The following is a 19,687-nucleotide window of genomic DNA, read 5'->3' as shown; positions in this document are numbered from 1 at the left end:
TTATTTTAATTTTGTCTCTTTAAGAAAATTGAAAAGACAATTGTCCCATTGGCTGTAAACTGTTCAACATGAATGAAAAGAGGTGTTGGGTATATGTGAACAGATGACAAGAAAACTAGAAAAGGCTCATAGAGCAAGATATGGTCGTCAATAATAGATATATTATGTTTAGTTATATGTGTTGTAGCCCACAGACAAGCTGGGAGTAAATTTAACAGTGACTCATAGCCCACACACAAGCTGGGAATAAATTTAACATTGGTTATCATAAGATCTGTCATCTAAACCAAAATCCCAAGAAAGACAAAAATCACACTTATAAGACCAACAACAAGATTCCTAACTTTGGACTGGTACACAAACTTGATGGGGGGTATGGCCAGGTTTTAGAAATGATCTTCCCCCTTCTCCAATAGAATAACTCAAGATTATAGAACAAGGTACATTTGAATCCAGGTCAGGAAAGGTTCTTTACTCAATGATATTAATGTTTTTTATGCCCCCGTCTTGGGCAACAGGCGCATTAAATGTTACCCTTGACCGTCCCGTTGGTCCTTCTGTCTGTCCCATTTTCATTTCTGCACTCTAACTTTATTTTGCCTCATGCAAATTTTATGAAACTCCCAACACAATATTAAGAACAGAGTCTGAATTTGGGTTGTGAGTCATTTACCGTTCTAGAGTTATGCCCCTTTTTAACTTGGAATTGCAAAGTTTAGAGGGGCATTCGTGTCCCCCGACCCATTCTTCTTTTATTTTACAAATGACGGGTACAAGTTAAACAGTATCAAGAATTACTCTATCTTTTGCACCCCTTTTGAGTTGATTGATGATACTTTGAAAAAGTGTTCAATGCAACCAGAATGTATACTATAGCACAAAAATGTTGGCACTCACCTCAAAAGCTAACCAAACCTTTAAACAGACTTACCAGAGGGGACATAGTTACGATACTGTTGTCAGGTCATTAAAGATGGCATATTTTTATTGTATTAATATTGATTCACTAATAGGGTCTTTGCATCGGAAATAGACACATTTATTCTAAAACCAGTTGTTGGCATGATATGGGTTATGTTCTTCTCATATATTTTATGACGGTATGATACTAAACCCCTAACAGGAGGGATTGTGCTTGATTTTCATATGATGAAGACCTAATCTTTCAATCAGTTTAAAAGAGGTCTGGAGCTGGCATGTCAGTAACTGCTAGTAGTCCCTTGTTATATTATGTATCATTGTCATTTTGCTTAGTTTCTTTTGTTACCTATTCTGACATCGGACTCGGACTTCTTTAAACTGAGTTTGACTGTTATTGCTGTGTGTTTGTTTATTCTACATTGGCTAGAGGTATAGGGGGGGATGGTTGAGATCTCACAAAACACGTTTAACCCCGCCGCATTTTTGCGCCTGTCCCAAGTCAGGAGCCTCTGGCCTTTGTAAGTCTTGTATGTTTTTTAATATTAGTTCATTTATATGTTTTGGAGTTTAGTGTGATGTCGATCTTCATTGAACTAGTACACATTTTTGTTTAGGGGCCAGCTGAAGCCCACCTCCGGGTACGGGATTTTCTCGCTGTGTTGAAGACCCATTGGTTGCCTTTTGCTGTTTTCTGCTCTTTGGTCGGATTGTTGTGTCTTTGACACATTCCCCATTTCCATTCTCAGTTTTATGTAAACTCAGAAATTATTACGAGGCTTTTATTAATACAAATAATGCGACTTCTTGAGCATTCTTATATCAAATACATATATATGTATGTAGCTTTTCCTAAAATCGCAATAATTAAACTCGCATTTTTGTTCTTTTTTTAAAATTCGCAATAATAAAGGCATGCAATTATTTCGGAATTTACAGTATTCAAAATGAATTTGAAACTTCTGATCAAGGTCACAAACTTAGTTCAAAGTTTCCCACTGGATGTCCATATCCATGAATGATGTCTGCTCTGTTTCAATAATGACCCTTGGGAGTTAATTGAAATGGCAGGGTATATAGTTTTTGAGCAATCTGTTTGACAGTCCAGTCGGTCATCATGGTTTCCAGATCCCTATTGATTTTTAGGTCTACTCTTAAGGTCAAGGTTATGGAATAGCTCCAGATCTTAACATGAGATCATGAGAAGAGTATCATTGTAATTGAAAATGAACTGAAATTAATACAGAATAGGGGTTTCAAGATAACCTCAAACCTTACATGGGATAAGACCAACCTTGCATATATGATCACATTTAATGAGAGGAAGATCCTTACTGGTTGTAGGGTCAGTACAAGCCAAATATTTTTTATAGTATAACGATCCTTGGTCTTACTTATAGTTGAATAAAATAAACTGAGGTAAGTGCAGAAAGGGGGTTGCTGATGATAAAACTTGTACGACCTTTATTGCAAAAAAGAAAGAATTATAATCTCTAGTTTAAAGTTCAAGGTCACAAACTTTCTTCAAATGTGACAAGCCTATGTCCATATTCATAAATCATGTCTATATTATAAGTAACTATTGGAGTTAGCTCATACTCCACATTGAGAATTTCCACCTGTCCATCAGTCTATTGGACATCATGGTTTAAAGATACTATTTCAAATGAAAAAATGTATATTATATAGATTGCAACTTTACTGGGATAATAAGAGGAAGATCCCAATTGATTTTTAGGTCACTGCTTCTAGCTTTATAGAATGGGAACCTATAAATGAGCGATTGATCAGAGCTCGCTTTAATTCCAGCTATGCCAAGACAATAATTATTCAGTGCTACTCGCCTACAAACGATGCAGAAGAAGAAATCAAAGATGCGTATTATGAAGCTCCTCAGGCTCAGATTAGCAAAACACCACAACATGATGTCCTTCTTATTATAGGAGACCAAAATGCTAAGGTTGGGAAAGGAAATACAGAACTTGAAAGAGCTATGGGAAAAGAAGGTCATGGCGTAATGAATGAGAATGGTGAGAGACTGGCGAGAGACTGGCAAATATGTGTTCAACTAATGGATTAGTAATTGGAGGAACCCTATTTAAGGTGGTACCTAACACTACAGGGAGATAACTCTGTAAAAATCAGCTAAACGTTTTAATTACGTTGTATTGTTGAGGAAATATTAAGCTTCTCAATGATCAAAATTAGTGTTTGTCAAACTGCTATATAACCAATGAAATTTTTCTGATAAAGTGGTTGGTTCAAATTTTTTGAAATTTTTATATTTTTGTCAAAGGGTCAAAGTAAACATTTTGTCAAAATTTTATGAAAATTAAACGAGCCAAATTAGTATTAGTCAAGGTGTTGGGTACCACCTTAAGCATAAAGACATACACAAAATTACGTGGAATTCTCCAAACAACAGGGACAAAAATCAGATTGACCACATCATCATAAATGGCAAATGGAGACGATCATCACTCGATACCCGAGCATTTAGGGGAGCAGATGTGAACAGCGACCATCATTTAGTTATAGCTAAAATCCAACTAAAGCTGAAAAAGGTACCAGACAATAACAAACCTGGGAGAAAGATCATCAATGTCAACCGTCTGAAAGAACCTGAAATCAAACAAAAGTTTGTCATTGAACTCAGAAACAGATTTTGAGTATTAGAGGAAATTGATCAAACTGAAGGCAGTTCCATAGTTCTTGGAGGAGGTAGCCATAGTGCCCGAAGAGAATCACTGATAGGGAAAACTGACAATCCTAGTCAATTAAGATTGGAGTCGAACACACTTGCCCAGTTGGGGATAAGAACTCACAACCTCAGGGAGCCAGATTTTTAACGTGCTAGTTCACAAGGTAACAGTCTGCAGGAAGACATGTCACCTTACCCGGACACATTAATCTGACTCCAATGCGACCAGTCTTTGCTCTTACTCCTTAATGCCGCATGCTTAGAGGTGAAGCAGCAAATACCGATTTTAAAGTCTTTGGTTTGAACCCACAACCTCCAGCACTCAAGGCAAATACGCTACCACGAGACCACCAAGGCGGTCTTACAGAAAAGAAGGACCCCCCATCCACCATCAGGTATGGCCGAAACAATAAATAGGACAAACATTTAAATGATTATAAAATCAACTAAAAGTAACAAAACTCTTAGGTTTTCTAAAACAAAATCTTAAAATCTCAAAACATCCGACCAGCGTATCAAGAGCCAGACACAACAAGGATTAATCCCCCATATTTTAGAGTATTCTTCCTCAGTCCGGGCCCACACACTTCAGAATCAATGGTCGAGAGGCAAACTGCTTGGTATATCTGCAATAGGTATCATTTATGAGCAGTGTGTCTGACATGCTGGACACCTTAAATTGGCCATCACTACCAGCCTGTGAACTAAGATTGTGATTATGTACATGATCACAAATAATCTCTACGCAATCCATCAAACACTATTCTAGTACCTACAGATCTAGGTAACTCCATCAAACCACTTTCAGGAATATGTGCATATTGGTATTTAACTAAAAGTTGTTCACCACTCACTGCTGCTGCTTTCTATAGTCTAATTAAAATAGAATACTGTACATAACAAGATACTATTAGCAGTAGTTTGGTGTATGGAATGATTGTCTCACTCTGTCAGGGTTCATGTTAAGTTTATTTGATGAGATATGTTTCTAAGATACTATTAGCAGTAGGTCAACCAAATTTGGCTAATGGAATAATTGCGAAGTTGAACATCTTTGTCTGGCAGGTTTCAGTTTTTTTTTTAGTTTCACCCTTTTTCAGATACTACAAGGAAGAGGTCAACTATTTTTGTGTGTTGGAATAATTGTAAAGTGTATTTATCGTTACAGGTCTTGCAGGGTTCATTTGACGTTAATCGTATCTTCATAAATAAGTGTATGTGATATCTGTATTAAAACCTTGAACTTGCATGAATCTGGCTATTTCTTTAACCCTCTTTTGTTCATGAAGCTTCAGACATTTCTTCATACTTACACAACATAGGCGGATCCAGGGGGGGGGGGCCCTTTTGTGGGAAAAATTTGGTTATATAGGGAATCACTGAAGCATGACTGGTGCGCCCCCCCCCTTTTAGGTCAGTCAGTGGGCCCCCCTTACAAAAAGTTCTGGATCCGCCACTTCCACATCCCTGACTTTCAAAGTTTAGGTCGGAGTGTTCCTTTTGAAGGTAAATCCAGAAAACACTCCAAGACCACAAAATTTACAAGTGTGATTTTAATTCACTTCAAGACTTTCATCCTCACATTCAATCCCGATTAGTAAAGTCTCAGCGTGTGCACTCTTGATAAAACAGTATACTGCTTTTTCTATTTTGGATCAAGATATATGTTAATTTTTTGTTATTCAGTATAAGTAATTACGGTATGAGTTCGAGTTCCTTTTCGCCATTATGGCCTTGTAGTCCTTTTTTTCCTTTGTTTTCTGCATACAGTTCATTTTTAATCTCAGATGTTTATCATACTATTTGGTAACAATTGACATTGGAAGAAATATTTTGTTTTGTTTTTGTTTTTTAATTTCATAACTTATATTGGGGTCTTTTATTGCCCTTTTCATCGAAGATTATTCCCAGTGTGATGAAGACAGTTTTAGAAGCTCTAGTTGCTCACTCTCTTATCTACTTGTCTTTGCTGGATAATTTCACTGGTTTTCATACCATTGATTAATTGATATTGTAACGCCACATTCAGCATGGTATTTCATGGTGGTCAGTTTTTTTGGTTGAGGAAGCCAGAGAGCCTGGAGAGAACCACCGACCTTCTATAGAAAAACTGACAATCCTAGTCCATTAAGATTGGAGTCGAACGCACCTGCAAAGTGGGGGATTCAATTTTAAAACCTAGTGTTAACAGGCTAGTGATAGTTGTTTGATTACTTCGACCACTTGGCCACCAAGGACCACTAGATGTCATACCACATGCTAGGTCACTAAGAAAATTTGTGTAGGAAGACATGACTTGACCTGAAAACATTAATCAGATTCGAAAACTAGGAATAAATTTCAAAATGCCAATTCTAAAACCCTGTAATGTGTTGGTTCCCAATAGAATGGTTTGGTTCACAAACAGTTCTAAAAGGCACCATTTCTGACACTTTCATTATTATATTATTTCCTCTACGTTCAGTTTCTGCTAACAGTAGGCCCAGTTGTTTTGGATCACATTCATAAAAGTGTACAATTTAATTTTGGATCTAAGATCTCTTCTGGTTGGTTGAAAGTTTCAAAGATCAGCTCATAGACATAATTTTGTCATGTGACCATGACATCAACATTTTTTCATGATTTACTCCTTAACAAGAGTACACACGCTGAAATGTCTCGCCTTCTTTACTAATCATTGATATTATGTTGATAGTCCTAAATATAAAGCTTTATTACAACTGTCACATAAACTTAACATTAACCAAGTAAACTAAACATTGCCCAATGAACCATGAAAATGAGGTCAAGGTCAGATGAACCATGCTAGGCAGGCATGTACAGCTAACAATTCTTCCATACAACAAATATAGTTGACCTATTGCTTAAAGTTTAAGAAAAACAGACCACAACACAAAAACTTAACACTGAGCAATGAACCTTGAAAATGAGGTCAAGGTCAAATAAAACCTGCGCGACTGACAAATAGATCATAAAATATTTCCATACACCAAATATAGTTGAACTATTGCATATAGTATTAGAAAAAAAGACCAAAACTCAAAAACTTAACTTTGACCACTGAACCATGAAAATGAGGTCAAGGTCAGATGACACCTGCCCGCTAGACATGTACACCTTACAATCATTCCATACACCAAATAGAGTAGACCTATTGCATACAGTATAAGAAAAACAGACCAAAACACAAAAACTTAACTACAACCACTGAACCATGAAAATGAGGTCAAGGTCAGATGACACCTGCCAGTTGGACATGTACACCTTACAGTCCTTCCATACACCGAATATACTAGACGTATTGCTTATAGTATCTGAGATATGGACTTGACCACCAAAACTTAACCTTGTTCACTGATCCATGAAATGAGGTCGACGTCAAGTGAAAACTGTCTGACGGGCATGAGGACCTTACGCACATACCAAATATAGTTATCCTATTACTTATAATAAGAGAGAATTTAACATTACAAAAAATCTTAACTTTTTTTTCAAGTAGTCACTGAACCATGAAAATGAGGTCAAGGATATTGGACATGTGACTGACGGAAACTTCGTAACATGAGGCATCCATATACAAAGTATGAAGCATCCAGACCTTCCACCTAAAATATAAAGCTTTTAAGAAGTTAGCTAACGCCGGCCGGATCACTATCCCTATGTCGAGCTTTCTGCGACAAAAGTCGCAGGCTCGACAAAAATGAAATCTAGAATTCAATTATGAGGAATGACTACCGGTAATATTTTTCGGTCTATTCGAAATAACCTAAAAAATGTGGTGCACACTTTTAAATAACCCGCTGAGTGCATTCACCACATTTTTTATGTTATTTCTTCATAGACAGAAAATATCACAGTCATTCCTTAAACTTATTGAAGGTAATATATACAGAGTAAAAAAACTTTAGCAACATATTTTAATTCAAAAACTTAAAATTAAAAATTTTCAGAGTTGTGGAAATCAATTTTTAATAAATTTATTTGATAAACTTAAAATTTGCATTTCATGGTTTATTTTCTTTATTTTTACAATAATTTATTTGTTATGCTTTATCTTTTAAATATAGAATTAATAAAATGCTTCGCTGGGGCGCAGCTTGATACGACCGCAGAGGTCGAACCCTGAACAGTTGGGGCAAGTATGGACACAACATTCAAGCTTGATACAGCTCTGAATTTGGATTGTTATTAAATATTTGACACAGCATAGGTTTCTGACACAGAAAGAATGTGGTCTAAGAACTTGAATTTTTTTAATTTACCTATTATGGTCCAATGTCCAAAATCAAAATACATGGCTAGATTCAGCATATCAAAGAACCCCATATATTCAATTTTTGTTATAATCAAACAAAGTTTAATTTTGGACCCCAACTTGGACAAACTTGAAAACTGGGCCCATAATCAAAAATCTAAACACATGTTTAGATTCAGCATATCAAAGAACCCCAAGAATTCAATTTTTGCTAAAATCAAACTAAGTTTAATTTTGGACCCTTTGGACCTTAATGTAGACCAATTTAAAAAACGGGACTTAAAATTAAAAATCTAAATACCCGGTTAGATTTGGAATATCAAAGAACCCCAATAATTCAATTTTTGATGAAATCAAACAAAGTTTAATTTTGGACCCTTTTGACCTCAATATGAACCAATTTGATAGCGGGGCCCACAAATAAAAAATCTAAATTCATGGTTAGATTCAGCATATCAAAGAACCCCATATATTCAATTTTTGTTGAAATCAAAAAAAGTTTAATTTTGGACCCCAACTTAGACCAACTTGAAAACTGGGCCCAAAATCAAAAATCTAAACACATGTTTAGATTCAGCATATCAAAGAACCCCAATAATTCAATTTTTGTTAAAATCAAACTAAGTTTAATTTTGGACCCTTTGGACCTCAATGAAGACCAATTTAAAAAACGGGACCCAAAGTAAAAATCTTAAAACACGGTTAGATTTGGCATATCAAAGAACCCCAATAATTCAATTTTCGATGAAATCAAACAAAGTTTAATTTTGGACCCTTTTGACCTCAATATGAACCAATTTGATAGAGGGGCCTACAAATAAAAAATCTAAATACATGGTTAGATTCAGCATATCAAAGAACCTCATATATTCAATTTTTGTTGAAATCAAACAAAGTTTAATTTTGGACCCCAATTAGGACCAACTTGAAAACTGGGCCCATAATCAAAAATCTAAATACATGTTTAGATTCAGCATATCAAAGAACCCCATATATTCAATTTTTGTTGAAATCAAACAAAGTTTAAATACTGGACCCTATCTTGGACCAACTTGAAAACTGGGCCCATAATCAAAAACCTAAACACATGTTTAGATTCAGCAAATCAAAGAACCCCAAGAATTCAATTTTTGTCAAAATCAAACTAAGTTTAATTTTGGACCCTTTGGACCTCAATGTAGACCAATTTAAAAAACAGGACCCAAAATTAAAAACCTAAATACACGGTTAGATTTGGAATATCAAAGAACCCCAATAATTCAATTTTAGATGAAATCAAACAAAGTTTAATTTTGGACCCTTTTGACCTCAATATGAACCAATTAGATAACGGGGTCCACAAATAAAAAATCTAAATACATGGTTAGATTCAGCATATCAAAGAACCCCATATATTCAATTTTTGTTGAAATCAAACAAAGTTTAATTTTGGACCCCAATTTGGACCAACTTGAAAACTGGGCCAAAAATCAAAAATCTAAATACATGTTTAGATTCAGCATATCAAAGAACCTCATATATTCAATTTTTGCTAAAATCAAACAAAGTTTAATTTTGGACCCTTTGGACATTAATGTAGACCAATTTGAAAACTGGACCCAAAATTAAAAATCTAAATACACTGTTAGATTCGGCATAACAAATAAATAAATGTGATCAAAGATTTTACAAATCTAATGCGCCATACTGTGCAATTAAAGATTACTTCTTTAAATTTTTCAATATTTGAAATTTGAAAAAAAAATAATATTTGAAGAATAATTCTTTTTAATTTCTGAAATCTGAAATGAGAAAAAATTGGCCCCCCACAATTTCTTTTTATTCCCCCCCCCCCCCCCCCCTTTTTCCCCCCAAAAAATTCTTTCCCTCAAGATATGGTCATAATCTCAATTCAAATTTCCAATGGAGTTGGCAACCATAATTACCCATTTAAATTTACCATAGTGCTAACTTAATCTATTTTATAATAGAATTAATAAAAATATAGTGTCAAATCTTTCATATGGATTTTTTTGTAAAAAAAAAAGATGAAAACATTTGCAGATATTTTTACTGGTCTTCCTTTATAAATATGCATTTCTTTAAACATAATTTAATAGCAGTGTAAGGGAAGTAACCAAAACGTTGTATTTGGATTACCTCCCTTACACTGTTTTAGATTATCTTTAATGTTCATTAACCATTACTTTATACATAATTTAAAAGCAGTGTAAGGGAGATAATTTCAATGATGTATTTGATTTATCTCCCTTACACTGCTTTAAATTATGTTTTGTACTAAAGTATTTGTCCATTAACCAGGACAACCTTGTTTTTCCCCCTTTTTTGCCCCTAATTCCTAAACGGTTTGAGCCATAACCCCCCAAAGCAAATCCTAACCATCCCTTTGTGGTATGGAAACTTGTAGTATAATTTCAGAGAGATCCATACACCGTTCCACAGTTATTGTCTGGAAACTAGAAAATGCTCATTTTTGGCCCCTTTTTGGCCCCTAATTCCTTAACTGTTGGTACCATAACCCCCAAAATCAATCCCAACCTTCCTTTTGTGGTATTTAACCTTATGGTCAAATTTCAAAAAGATCCATTCACTTAAACTAAAGTTAGAGTGCGAAAACCAATATGTATTCGGACGACGACGCCGGACGACGACGACGCCGGACGACGACGACGACGACGACGACGCCAACGTCATACCAATATACGACCACAAAATTTTTTTGCGGTCGTATAAAAATAATAGTTGCCAAACTTTTTTTTACTCCATACAAGGATGTATGACTAAAATAAGTCCTTGCTCAATATAGTTCACATGGCTCAAAACCATTACTTCTATTCTTATTTATAAAATTTCAGCAGGCAAATTAATAACACTGAAGATAATTGTATCTTTAGGCACATTTAATGTTGGCCAATTTTTGTTGTTCACATAGAATATTAAACATGTACAACAATGCAATAGGCAATAAACACACAAAAACAGAACGGAATGAAAATAATGGCTTGGCATTAGAAATACAGTGGTATGCATAAAGACAGCTTATAATTTGAATAAATGTTTTAACATGTGTATAAATCTTTCATCTTTGAAAATATATAAAAAAAACAATGGCAAATTAAAAATGCATAGAAATTAAATGGTATAGAATACAAATTTATATATTTAATATAAACACTTGACACAAAACCCTTTCTAAATTATACTTTTACTACCTAAAAAGTGATTTTAATTTACCCTTTATTTGCACAACACAAAAACGAATCATTTTGAGAACTTCCCTCACCACTTAAAATTTGTGGGTTGTCTCCCATTGTACATTTGATTGTTGTTAACTTTGAAGAACTGTTATGAAAATGATTAAATTTCAAACTATTAAAATTTAGCAGGCTAGTCTGAAAGTATTAGCATGCTGATACTATTTTTTTCCTATCGATAAATAATTCAGGATGGCCTAAACTATAAAGCTATAAATTATAAACACATGCAAACCTCAATTTTTTTATTTGTTTTACAGAGATTTAAGTTATATTGATTTTAAAGGTTTAAGACATAACCTTCGTCTCTCACTAGAACAAATGTTTTCATCAGAAATACAATATAATTCAAATTAAAAAATCTTTACTGGATCTGCACTTTATCTACATTCCCTTGCTGTCGAAAATAAAACCAAAACCTATACTATATTAATAACATCTTAAGCCCATATACAAAGCTTTACAATATAAATCCTTCCATAAAAAAGTTTTCATCCAATTAATCACCTAATAATCCTTTCAGAAAGACATTTCAAAATTTGTTTAACTATCAAAATTTATGAGACAGTAAATTATACCTGTATCGCTTAAGATCTCTGTTTTAGGAGAATGAACAATGGGCATTTAAAAAGTTGAATAATATGTTATATCCATCAAGTACATAGAACTTTTTAACACCAGCTATATAAAAAAGTAAACTCCAAATTTTCCCAGCAGTACTATTTAACTGACTCCTAATATAATTACTTGGAAGCCTATAAATACAGTTCTACCTCCATCCACTGAGATCCTAGCTAAATACTGACTAGATTTTGAGCACTATATAAATTTACCAAGAAGGGACTCAAAAGGACTTGAATATTAGTAAATCAATTACTTATGTAAAATGTTTGGTTTTATAAAAAACATATCAGCTACTCTAACAACTTTCATTCCCCTTTATAAGCCCCTTAGGTAATCATGCAAACAATATACATTTTAACAATAAACAAAGGAGGCATTGTATACACAATTATATCAAAAGCTTTCACAAAATTTACACAAACCCACTCTTTCAACATATCAATTAATTTCTTATATTTTTCTAAATTATTAAATGGTTTTTGTTTCTCACAGCCAGATTAATTGTACAAAAAGGTTTCTCACAATCAAACACAGAGACATTCAAAAAGAATAAACTTTTGAAATGGTCCCTTTACAACCTCATTTGTTCAGCTAATTATCAAATAAATGCTTTGCCATACATGTCAGTAATATGATGTCAGTTGCCCTTTTTATCTGCATTACATTATAAAAGATTCAAACATTTTATAAATATTGGCCATTGATATGATGTCATTAATTGATACGCCTATATTTGTCGTGCAAGCTGTTGAAATTATTCATTTTCTTCCTCAGGTATATACTGGTATTCAATTTGCTCAGTATGCAGGCTGGTATGATGGCCTTGACTTTTTATATAAATATTAATGATTACGAAAACCACATTTATAACCTGAATAAACGTCTGCACATTGTAAATCATTTTTAAATATCCTAATGAAATCTTACTTTTTTTTTGAGTATTCAAAGAAAGCAAAAATCTGACAGTCCAATATACTGAGTATATATGGCAATACATGTTTGTGATGTGTATCTACAACATACACTACAACACATATATAAATATCACACGTTTAATATCCATCCATCATACATGATTTAGTCTACTGATTAGTGTTAATAAACAAAGAAATTTTCAATATATATTAAATATAAAAAATAACAGTGAGATATTAAATAAACATTATTTTTCTTTCTATGCTCTACGTTATAAAATAACAAATTCTAAATAGAGAAACAAGATTTAAAGCAAAAAAACAACCACATCCTTATCCTTATTTTCAATCTTGAAATAATACACAATCATTTCTGCTTTCACTTAAAGCAAAATCAAAAGCTTTATAAAATAGGTGTTCAGTAAGTTCAGAGATCAACCCTTTCAACCCTTGCTTTTTAAAATAAGTGTTCAGTAAATTCAGAGTTAAAACTTTTCAACCCTCGACTTAAATCAGAAGGGACATCATGTAATACAAAACTTTCATTTTGGTCCTTTTTTACAAGTCTGATCCTTATTTTTTAATGTGAAGCACTGTATCAAAACTATCATGAGTCTTGATTCTTTGGCCAACATTAAAATGATAGACTGTGTTCGAAAATTTATGTATATAATAACAAACTGGAATTTTACAAATAAGAAAACATAATTATAACATTGAAAAAAGAGAGAAAAAAATCTAAAAAAAAAACAAAGAAGATTGTTTCAAAAACAAAACCCATCATTTAACAAAAGGCCACATTTTTTCTCTTTATCCAATAACTTTGTAGACAATATCACAAACATATCTGCAGTATTACGATTGTTCAGTATTACGATTTTTACGATTGTTCATAATTAAAGCATAAAAAATTTTATTGCACATGGTAATGATTGCTTATTTCAGTTCCCAGGTAAGCATATTCTTGTTTCCATAAAGTGATCAAAAATTGGTAATTTATGTAAACAGTTCAACTGCTATCATTTCTCTTAACTGAATGAATCTTACTCATTTTGTATCCAGTTCTTTAAATATAAAATAGAAAAGAATAATCAAATATGATCATCCTGGAAAAACTGGTACACTTCATTTAATATATAGACATGTCGTGCATTTATACCTTGAACACTATTTCTAATTTCTGGCAAAAATGTCAAAAAACACTGCTGCGACATTGACAGCAAATGCAATACAGAATTCACGAAAGTGTGGCCCGAACAAGAAACAACTAATAAGCTCACATCCTGTTGCAACTTGGTCGAAATGTTTATAAATTATATACAGTGTCTATTATCACAACTAAAACTCTAACCGGTAGGCTGAGCAGCTTGTTTCATGATCTTGAAGATGAATTGTACAACGACTTGCAGAAGGACCGACATCTATATTTAGCTCACTCAATTTATCACGATTGAGACCCATCCAGTGCCGTAAAGTATCATTATCGTAGGTTGGTATTAATGTGACCTCTGAATTCTTGTTATCCCAAGTTTCCTTTGCTTCCATTAAAGCTGTGAGAGTTTGTGGGTTAGGTGAAAGTGAACTGAGGACATAATATCTAGCTCTAACTCGTTTGAAAAATTCTATGTCGCTATATGATGGATTTCCATGATTTGGTATGTATGTCAGATCTACGTAAAATGGTGTGAATGGTGGAAGAGGAGGGGTCTTTACAGCTGGACTTGCTCTACTAGAACCTGTAGCTGTTGATGGTCTTTTCCCAAGGGAAGTGGAAGGCTTAGACTTTGTTTCAGCAGCACTTGCAGGCCTAGTCTTTGTTGTATTGAGCTTATTGGATGGCCCATTTGAAGATGTATCTAATTTAGCTTTTGCTTTACTGGTAGCTAGAGGATCTTTTTTCACACCATTTTTTGCTGGAATTGGCTGCTTTGCAGTCTTTTTTGCTGAAGATGGTTTACCATTTCCTGCTGGTGGTTTAGCACCTGCATCTGGGGGTGGGGGAGAAGGCAGGCCCATTGGTTTTCCCCATTCCGCATCTGGATCAAAAGGATTAGTTGACAGCTCTTTTTCCTCCTCTTCAGACTCAACATTTTGCTTGCAAGCATCACCAAATGGATTCTGTGATTGAGGGGCATAAGGATCGAAACCTAATCCATTTACTGGCTTGACTTCATCTACTGGAGATTCTGAGGAACTTCTTTGCTCTTCATATTGTGCAAATGGATCTGATGTTTGCATGGATGGCATATTTGGACTACCAGAACAAAATGGGTCATATGGGTCCATAGATTCCATAGGTCTTTCTTCCGTTGTTTCTTTTTCAGAAAGAGTCTCTTTCTCTAGACCTCCTAACTGATCAGAATGTATTTCTTTAGGATCAGGTGTTTCATCCTTTTCAAAGGCTTCAGGAATGTTAGACACCTCTAGTGAATCATTATATTGCTCATGTGTTCCATCCAAAGACTCCTTAACTTGCTGTTCTTCATCTTCCTGTTCATGAACCTCAATACCAACTCCACTCTGTTTACCATCTGCTAACTCTTCATCGTCATCATGTAAATATTCCTCCTCTTCTTCTGCAAATTTGTCCTCAACAACTCCTTCATCTGGACTGATGGAACCTTCAGTTCGAATCTCATCTTGACTTTTAACCTCTGGTTCAGTGAGATCATCATCTTTCTCCTGACTCTCTGTTGGTTCTGGAGAACTTTCTTTCTCATTAACTTCTGCACCTTGATGAAAAGCTTTATTTTCAAATGCATATGGAGATTCATCATCAACCTTTTCTTCATCTAACTGTCCTTTGTCATCTTCCAAGCCATCTAAATTTCTTTCACGGGCATCAACTTGACTGTCATTTTCGTCAGGTGAGATTTCATCTTCATCTACTTCACCGATAGTTTCCTGCATCTTGCCTTGTGATTCAATAATATTTTCTTGTATTTTGTCTTGTGATTCAACAATATCTTCATCTTCAAATTTTTCCTGCACTTGTACTACATCAGGTGGGTTTTCTCCCTGAATCTCCCTCTCAATTGCATTATCATCTTCATGATGATCAGATTCTTGGCTAGTTGTCATACTTTTCTGCATCAAATCTTCTGATGTTTGGTCAAGTTCTGGTATGTCAGCTGCTTTACTAGACATCAAAGATTCAGAATTTGTCAATGATTCAAATGCCTCTGAACCCTGATCTGGTATATCATCACCAAACAGTGACTGTTGCATTGGGTCTTGTGTTGTAGGTTGTTGGGGTTCACTGTCAGCTGAAGGGATAGATTTTTCAGAGGTATCAAAGTCGAATAGAGGTTTATCGTCTAGCGGAGTTGATGTAGTGGCTGCTGTTAGATCTATGTCTGGTTCATTCTGAAGACCTTGTACAACATCAGGTTCAATAGGTGCCATTCCAGAAATAAGAGGTTTCTCCTCCATATTCTTTCTATCATTTACTGGGATCATATCAGGTTGTGAGAAAGCTTCCTGTGCAGGGTATTCAACAGGTTCTGGTAAAGCTTCTGGCTGGACATCAACGTTGTCATCATATATTCCAAAATTATTCAAATTCTGACCCTGTTCTTCAGTAGGTGTTCCATTTGACATTAAATCTCCATTGTATCCTTCATGGAAACTCTCCATCATCTTATTTCCCATGTCAGAACCTCCCATTCCCATCAAGTCTAGTTCTTCAGGAGAGGTATCCTCCTGTTCATACTCATCAGTAGGATTTGGTAGTGGCTCTGGTGATGCCTCCTTTACTTCACTATTACCAGTATCACTCTCCTTTACTTCACTATCACCAGTATCACTCGCCTTTACTTCACTATCACCAGTATCTGTCGTTAATCCACTTTCAACAACTGGTTCATTTGGAGAAAGATCGAGTAATGATGTTTCCTGCATTGGTTCAACAACAGCTACAGGAGGTTCTTCAATATTCTGCACTTCTTCAATTACTTCTTTCTTCTCTTCTTTTTCCTCTACCTTTTCTTTCACTTCTTCCACTTTTTCTACCGGTTTTGCTGGTTCTTTGGTAGGAGATTCTTTCTTAGTCTTAGTCTCAGTTTTAGCCTTTGGAGCTGTCTTTTGAGCTGCCGGAGCAGTTTTTGTCGGTTTACTTGCTTTGTCGTCTTTTTTTGCTGTCTTTTTATTCTCATCCTCTTTTGAAACTTTGTCTGCCCTTAAAGAGGCTGCTGTTGGAACTCTTGGTTTGGATGGTGGTGGTTTGTGTTCCTCTTTTTTTGGTTCAGGTTTTTTGCGTTCAAATGAAGTTTTAACTTCTGAGGTTTTTCGATCTGAAGAGGCTTTCAATTCTGATGTTCGTCTAACCTCACTTACAGGTTTTGAACTTCTAGCAGTGGTAGGTTCAGCTGACTTGACAGGAGGTTTACTTGGAGCTGGACGTGCAGCCAAAGAATTCCTTTTCGCTGCAGAGGTTGGTTTATTTTCCAAATCTTTTGCAGTACAAGATGCATGTTTCAAAATATCTAGGTGTTTCATTTTTTCTAATCCTTCTAATAGTTTGTACTGGGGTGCATTTCCAGGAAAGAAAATTCTAGTAATTTTTTCATTTGGATCTGCAGGCTGCCAGACAAGAAGTGTACATACTGATAACTGGTTCTGAATTGGTATTTGGTGCAGGGAACCATGTTCAGACAAGTGCTTGTTCCAATGTTGATAAAAGTCTTTCAGCTCTTTACTGTCTGAGACTGGATTCAAAACATACATATTCAATGATCCATGACCTACTTTGTGGTACAAATTAATAGGCTGTAATGGCTGTGAAGTCATTGGACGTGTGCATTGCTGTGGAACATGTCCAAGTTGTTTTGCATATTCTATTAATCTACTTCCTTCATCAGACAAATTGATGCATAAACTAGGTTCCTTCTCTGCCTGACCATTGACAACTGCTGAATGACTGACTTTGTCCGAACCATTCAAATACATGTAACCTATTTCTGGATGAATATATTCTGTACTCTTCCGCTTCAGTAAGGTGCTTATTCCAAATACATTATCAGTGCCTAAATGTGTCATGAGAAAAGCATCTATACGATCCAGATGTCTAGTTAGGTCCCAGAAACAAGCTTTTCTACTGTATCCACCATTAATTAAAAGATTAAAGCCACTTACACCAAACAAGGATGAATCTCCTTCACTCCCCGGGAAAATATATAATGTAGGCTTGTTAAATCTGATACTTCCAACGACATCTGATGTTCTCAACAAATCTTCTGATGTTTTAGCATTAATAAAGCTAGCTATATAGGCAGTGAATTGTAATACACCATGAACATTATCTAAAGCTTTTTCTTCAGAACTAACTTTTACAACAGTGTTTTTGAAAACTTCAAGTTTTTTTAAGCTGTCAGCTTTCCATTCACCTCCTTTGCTGAAGTAAAAATTAATCTGGCCACCATTTTGTTGTTTCATCGCATCCTCGATTTCTTTATCTTTACACATTTGAGCAAAGCTGGCAATAGAGAATGTGTCGTCCTGTAACACCCAAGCTCCATTACCAGAGAAGAAGTGACCAGCATATATCAAATGCTTGTATGGAGCACTTAAGGTTAAGAAATTTTTCAGCGCCGCAACCAATGTTTCCAGATGGGAGTTGACAACTATCATGGAGGCCATCTTTTCTGTACCATAGTTAAGTACTCGCTCACCTGAAATATATAAATAAAGTATAATAAATTATGTGCCAAAATGTTGCTACATCTATATTTTTATTGCGCAACAACTAAACTCCAAATTCTATAGAATAAAAATGGATAGCAGATGACATGAAAAGGGAACTTGTGTAAGTTGGGGAAATAGTCCTTTAGTATGTCGTGTAAATATATAAATTTTCAAATACTAGGGAAAATACATCTTCTACTAAATTTTCAAATCACTATAATATGTAAAGCCTTCAAAACTTTGAATTTACAATCTACCCTTTTGTTTAACTACTATCAAAAGTAAATTCTGCATATATTGTATGAAGGATGATTCATCCTGAATTGATCTCACATTCAGAACAAAATACATGTCTAAGTGAGTAAAGTCTCTTCCAAGTATCCTTATACTCAGTTTTCTCTGGTTTCCTTTAACAACCTTTTCTTTATGACCAATGTGCAGGGAAGATTCAAATTTGGAATAAAATCCTTAAAGAATTTGTGTGGAGGTCTTAAAGTAATTAAAGGAGTTACAGAAGGGAAGACACTCACATTCAATATACAACTTCATAATAAAAACACAGCAAGGGTCAAACCATAAGTATAATATAAGAAACAACATGCAACATGAGGGACATTTGTTATACACATACAGGAAACAGGAATAACAAGCAGGTATTCAATAAAATATTCTGTTTGCATACAATACAAAGATACAGGTATGTTTTAATCTTTTTATATCAATCAAACAAAAGCAAAGACACCATGCATGTGTTTAGCTGTGGATATGACAAAACATTTTATTTACAAGGTTTCTAAGACTCGGAAGTCATAAAGCAAAGGTACAAAAATTAATTTAATCAAGTCTTGTTTAATATCTGACTATTCACAAAAACGTCATTGTCAACTCTCGTTTACTTTACTTTCGACCCATGACAAACATGTTCATTTACATACAAACCGTTCAGACTTGTATCGATTCCTAACTTAAACAGCAGACGACAATGCTTTGCTTGAACAGCAGACGATGTGCAATCTTAATGTGTCTTATTTTGATCAAAATATCATGTAATGAAGATTATAAAAACCAATACACCATAAAATATTATCTTATAAGAATTTAATGCCAATTACTTTTATAACACCTCATAATATACAAAGATAAAAGTATTATTATTTCTTAAAATTGAGAAAGATAGGTATAGTAAAAAATACATAGAGAGAAGTCAGCGTCTATGTCATCACTGCCTATCACATGGATCAAATTCTATTGAAGATGAGACCCATTTCACAGTAAGTTGTCCTTTATATAACGAACAGAGAAAATTATTATGGGATAAAGTAAACAGTTTTTGTAATAA

At 34.5% G+C, this 19,687-nt stretch overlaps 1 protein-coding gene across 2 annotated transcripts in view; it reads right to left on the bottom strand.

The window, feature by feature from the left end:
* Window positions 1-10,756: 10,756 nt before the first annotated feature.
* LOC127736171 (microtubule-associated protein futsch-like) overlaps window positions 10,757-19,687 on the bottom strand; it is a 36,457-nt gene continuing 27,526 nt past the window's right edge. For both annotated transcript variants that reach the window (XM_052246731.1, XM_052246732.1), the window contains one exon: window positions 10,757-18,335. In XM_052246731.1, coding sequence (XP_052102691.1) covers window positions 14,005-18,335 — 4,331 coding nt within the window. In that variant the 3' untranslated portion in view covers window positions 10,757-14,004. The remainder of the gene's footprint in view (window positions 18,336-19,687) is intronic.

The sequence above is a fragment of the Mytilus californianus genome, unplaced genomic scaffold (genome assembly GCF_021869535.1).
Source record: "Mytilus californianus isolate M0D057914Y unplaced genomic scaffold, xbMytCali1.0.p SCAF_3, whole genome shotgun sequence".
Lineage (NCBI taxonomy): Eukaryota > Metazoa > Mollusca > Bivalvia > Mytilida > Mytilidae > Mytilus > Mytilus californianus.
This window is presented reverse-complemented; position numbering and strand designations above follow the sequence as displayed.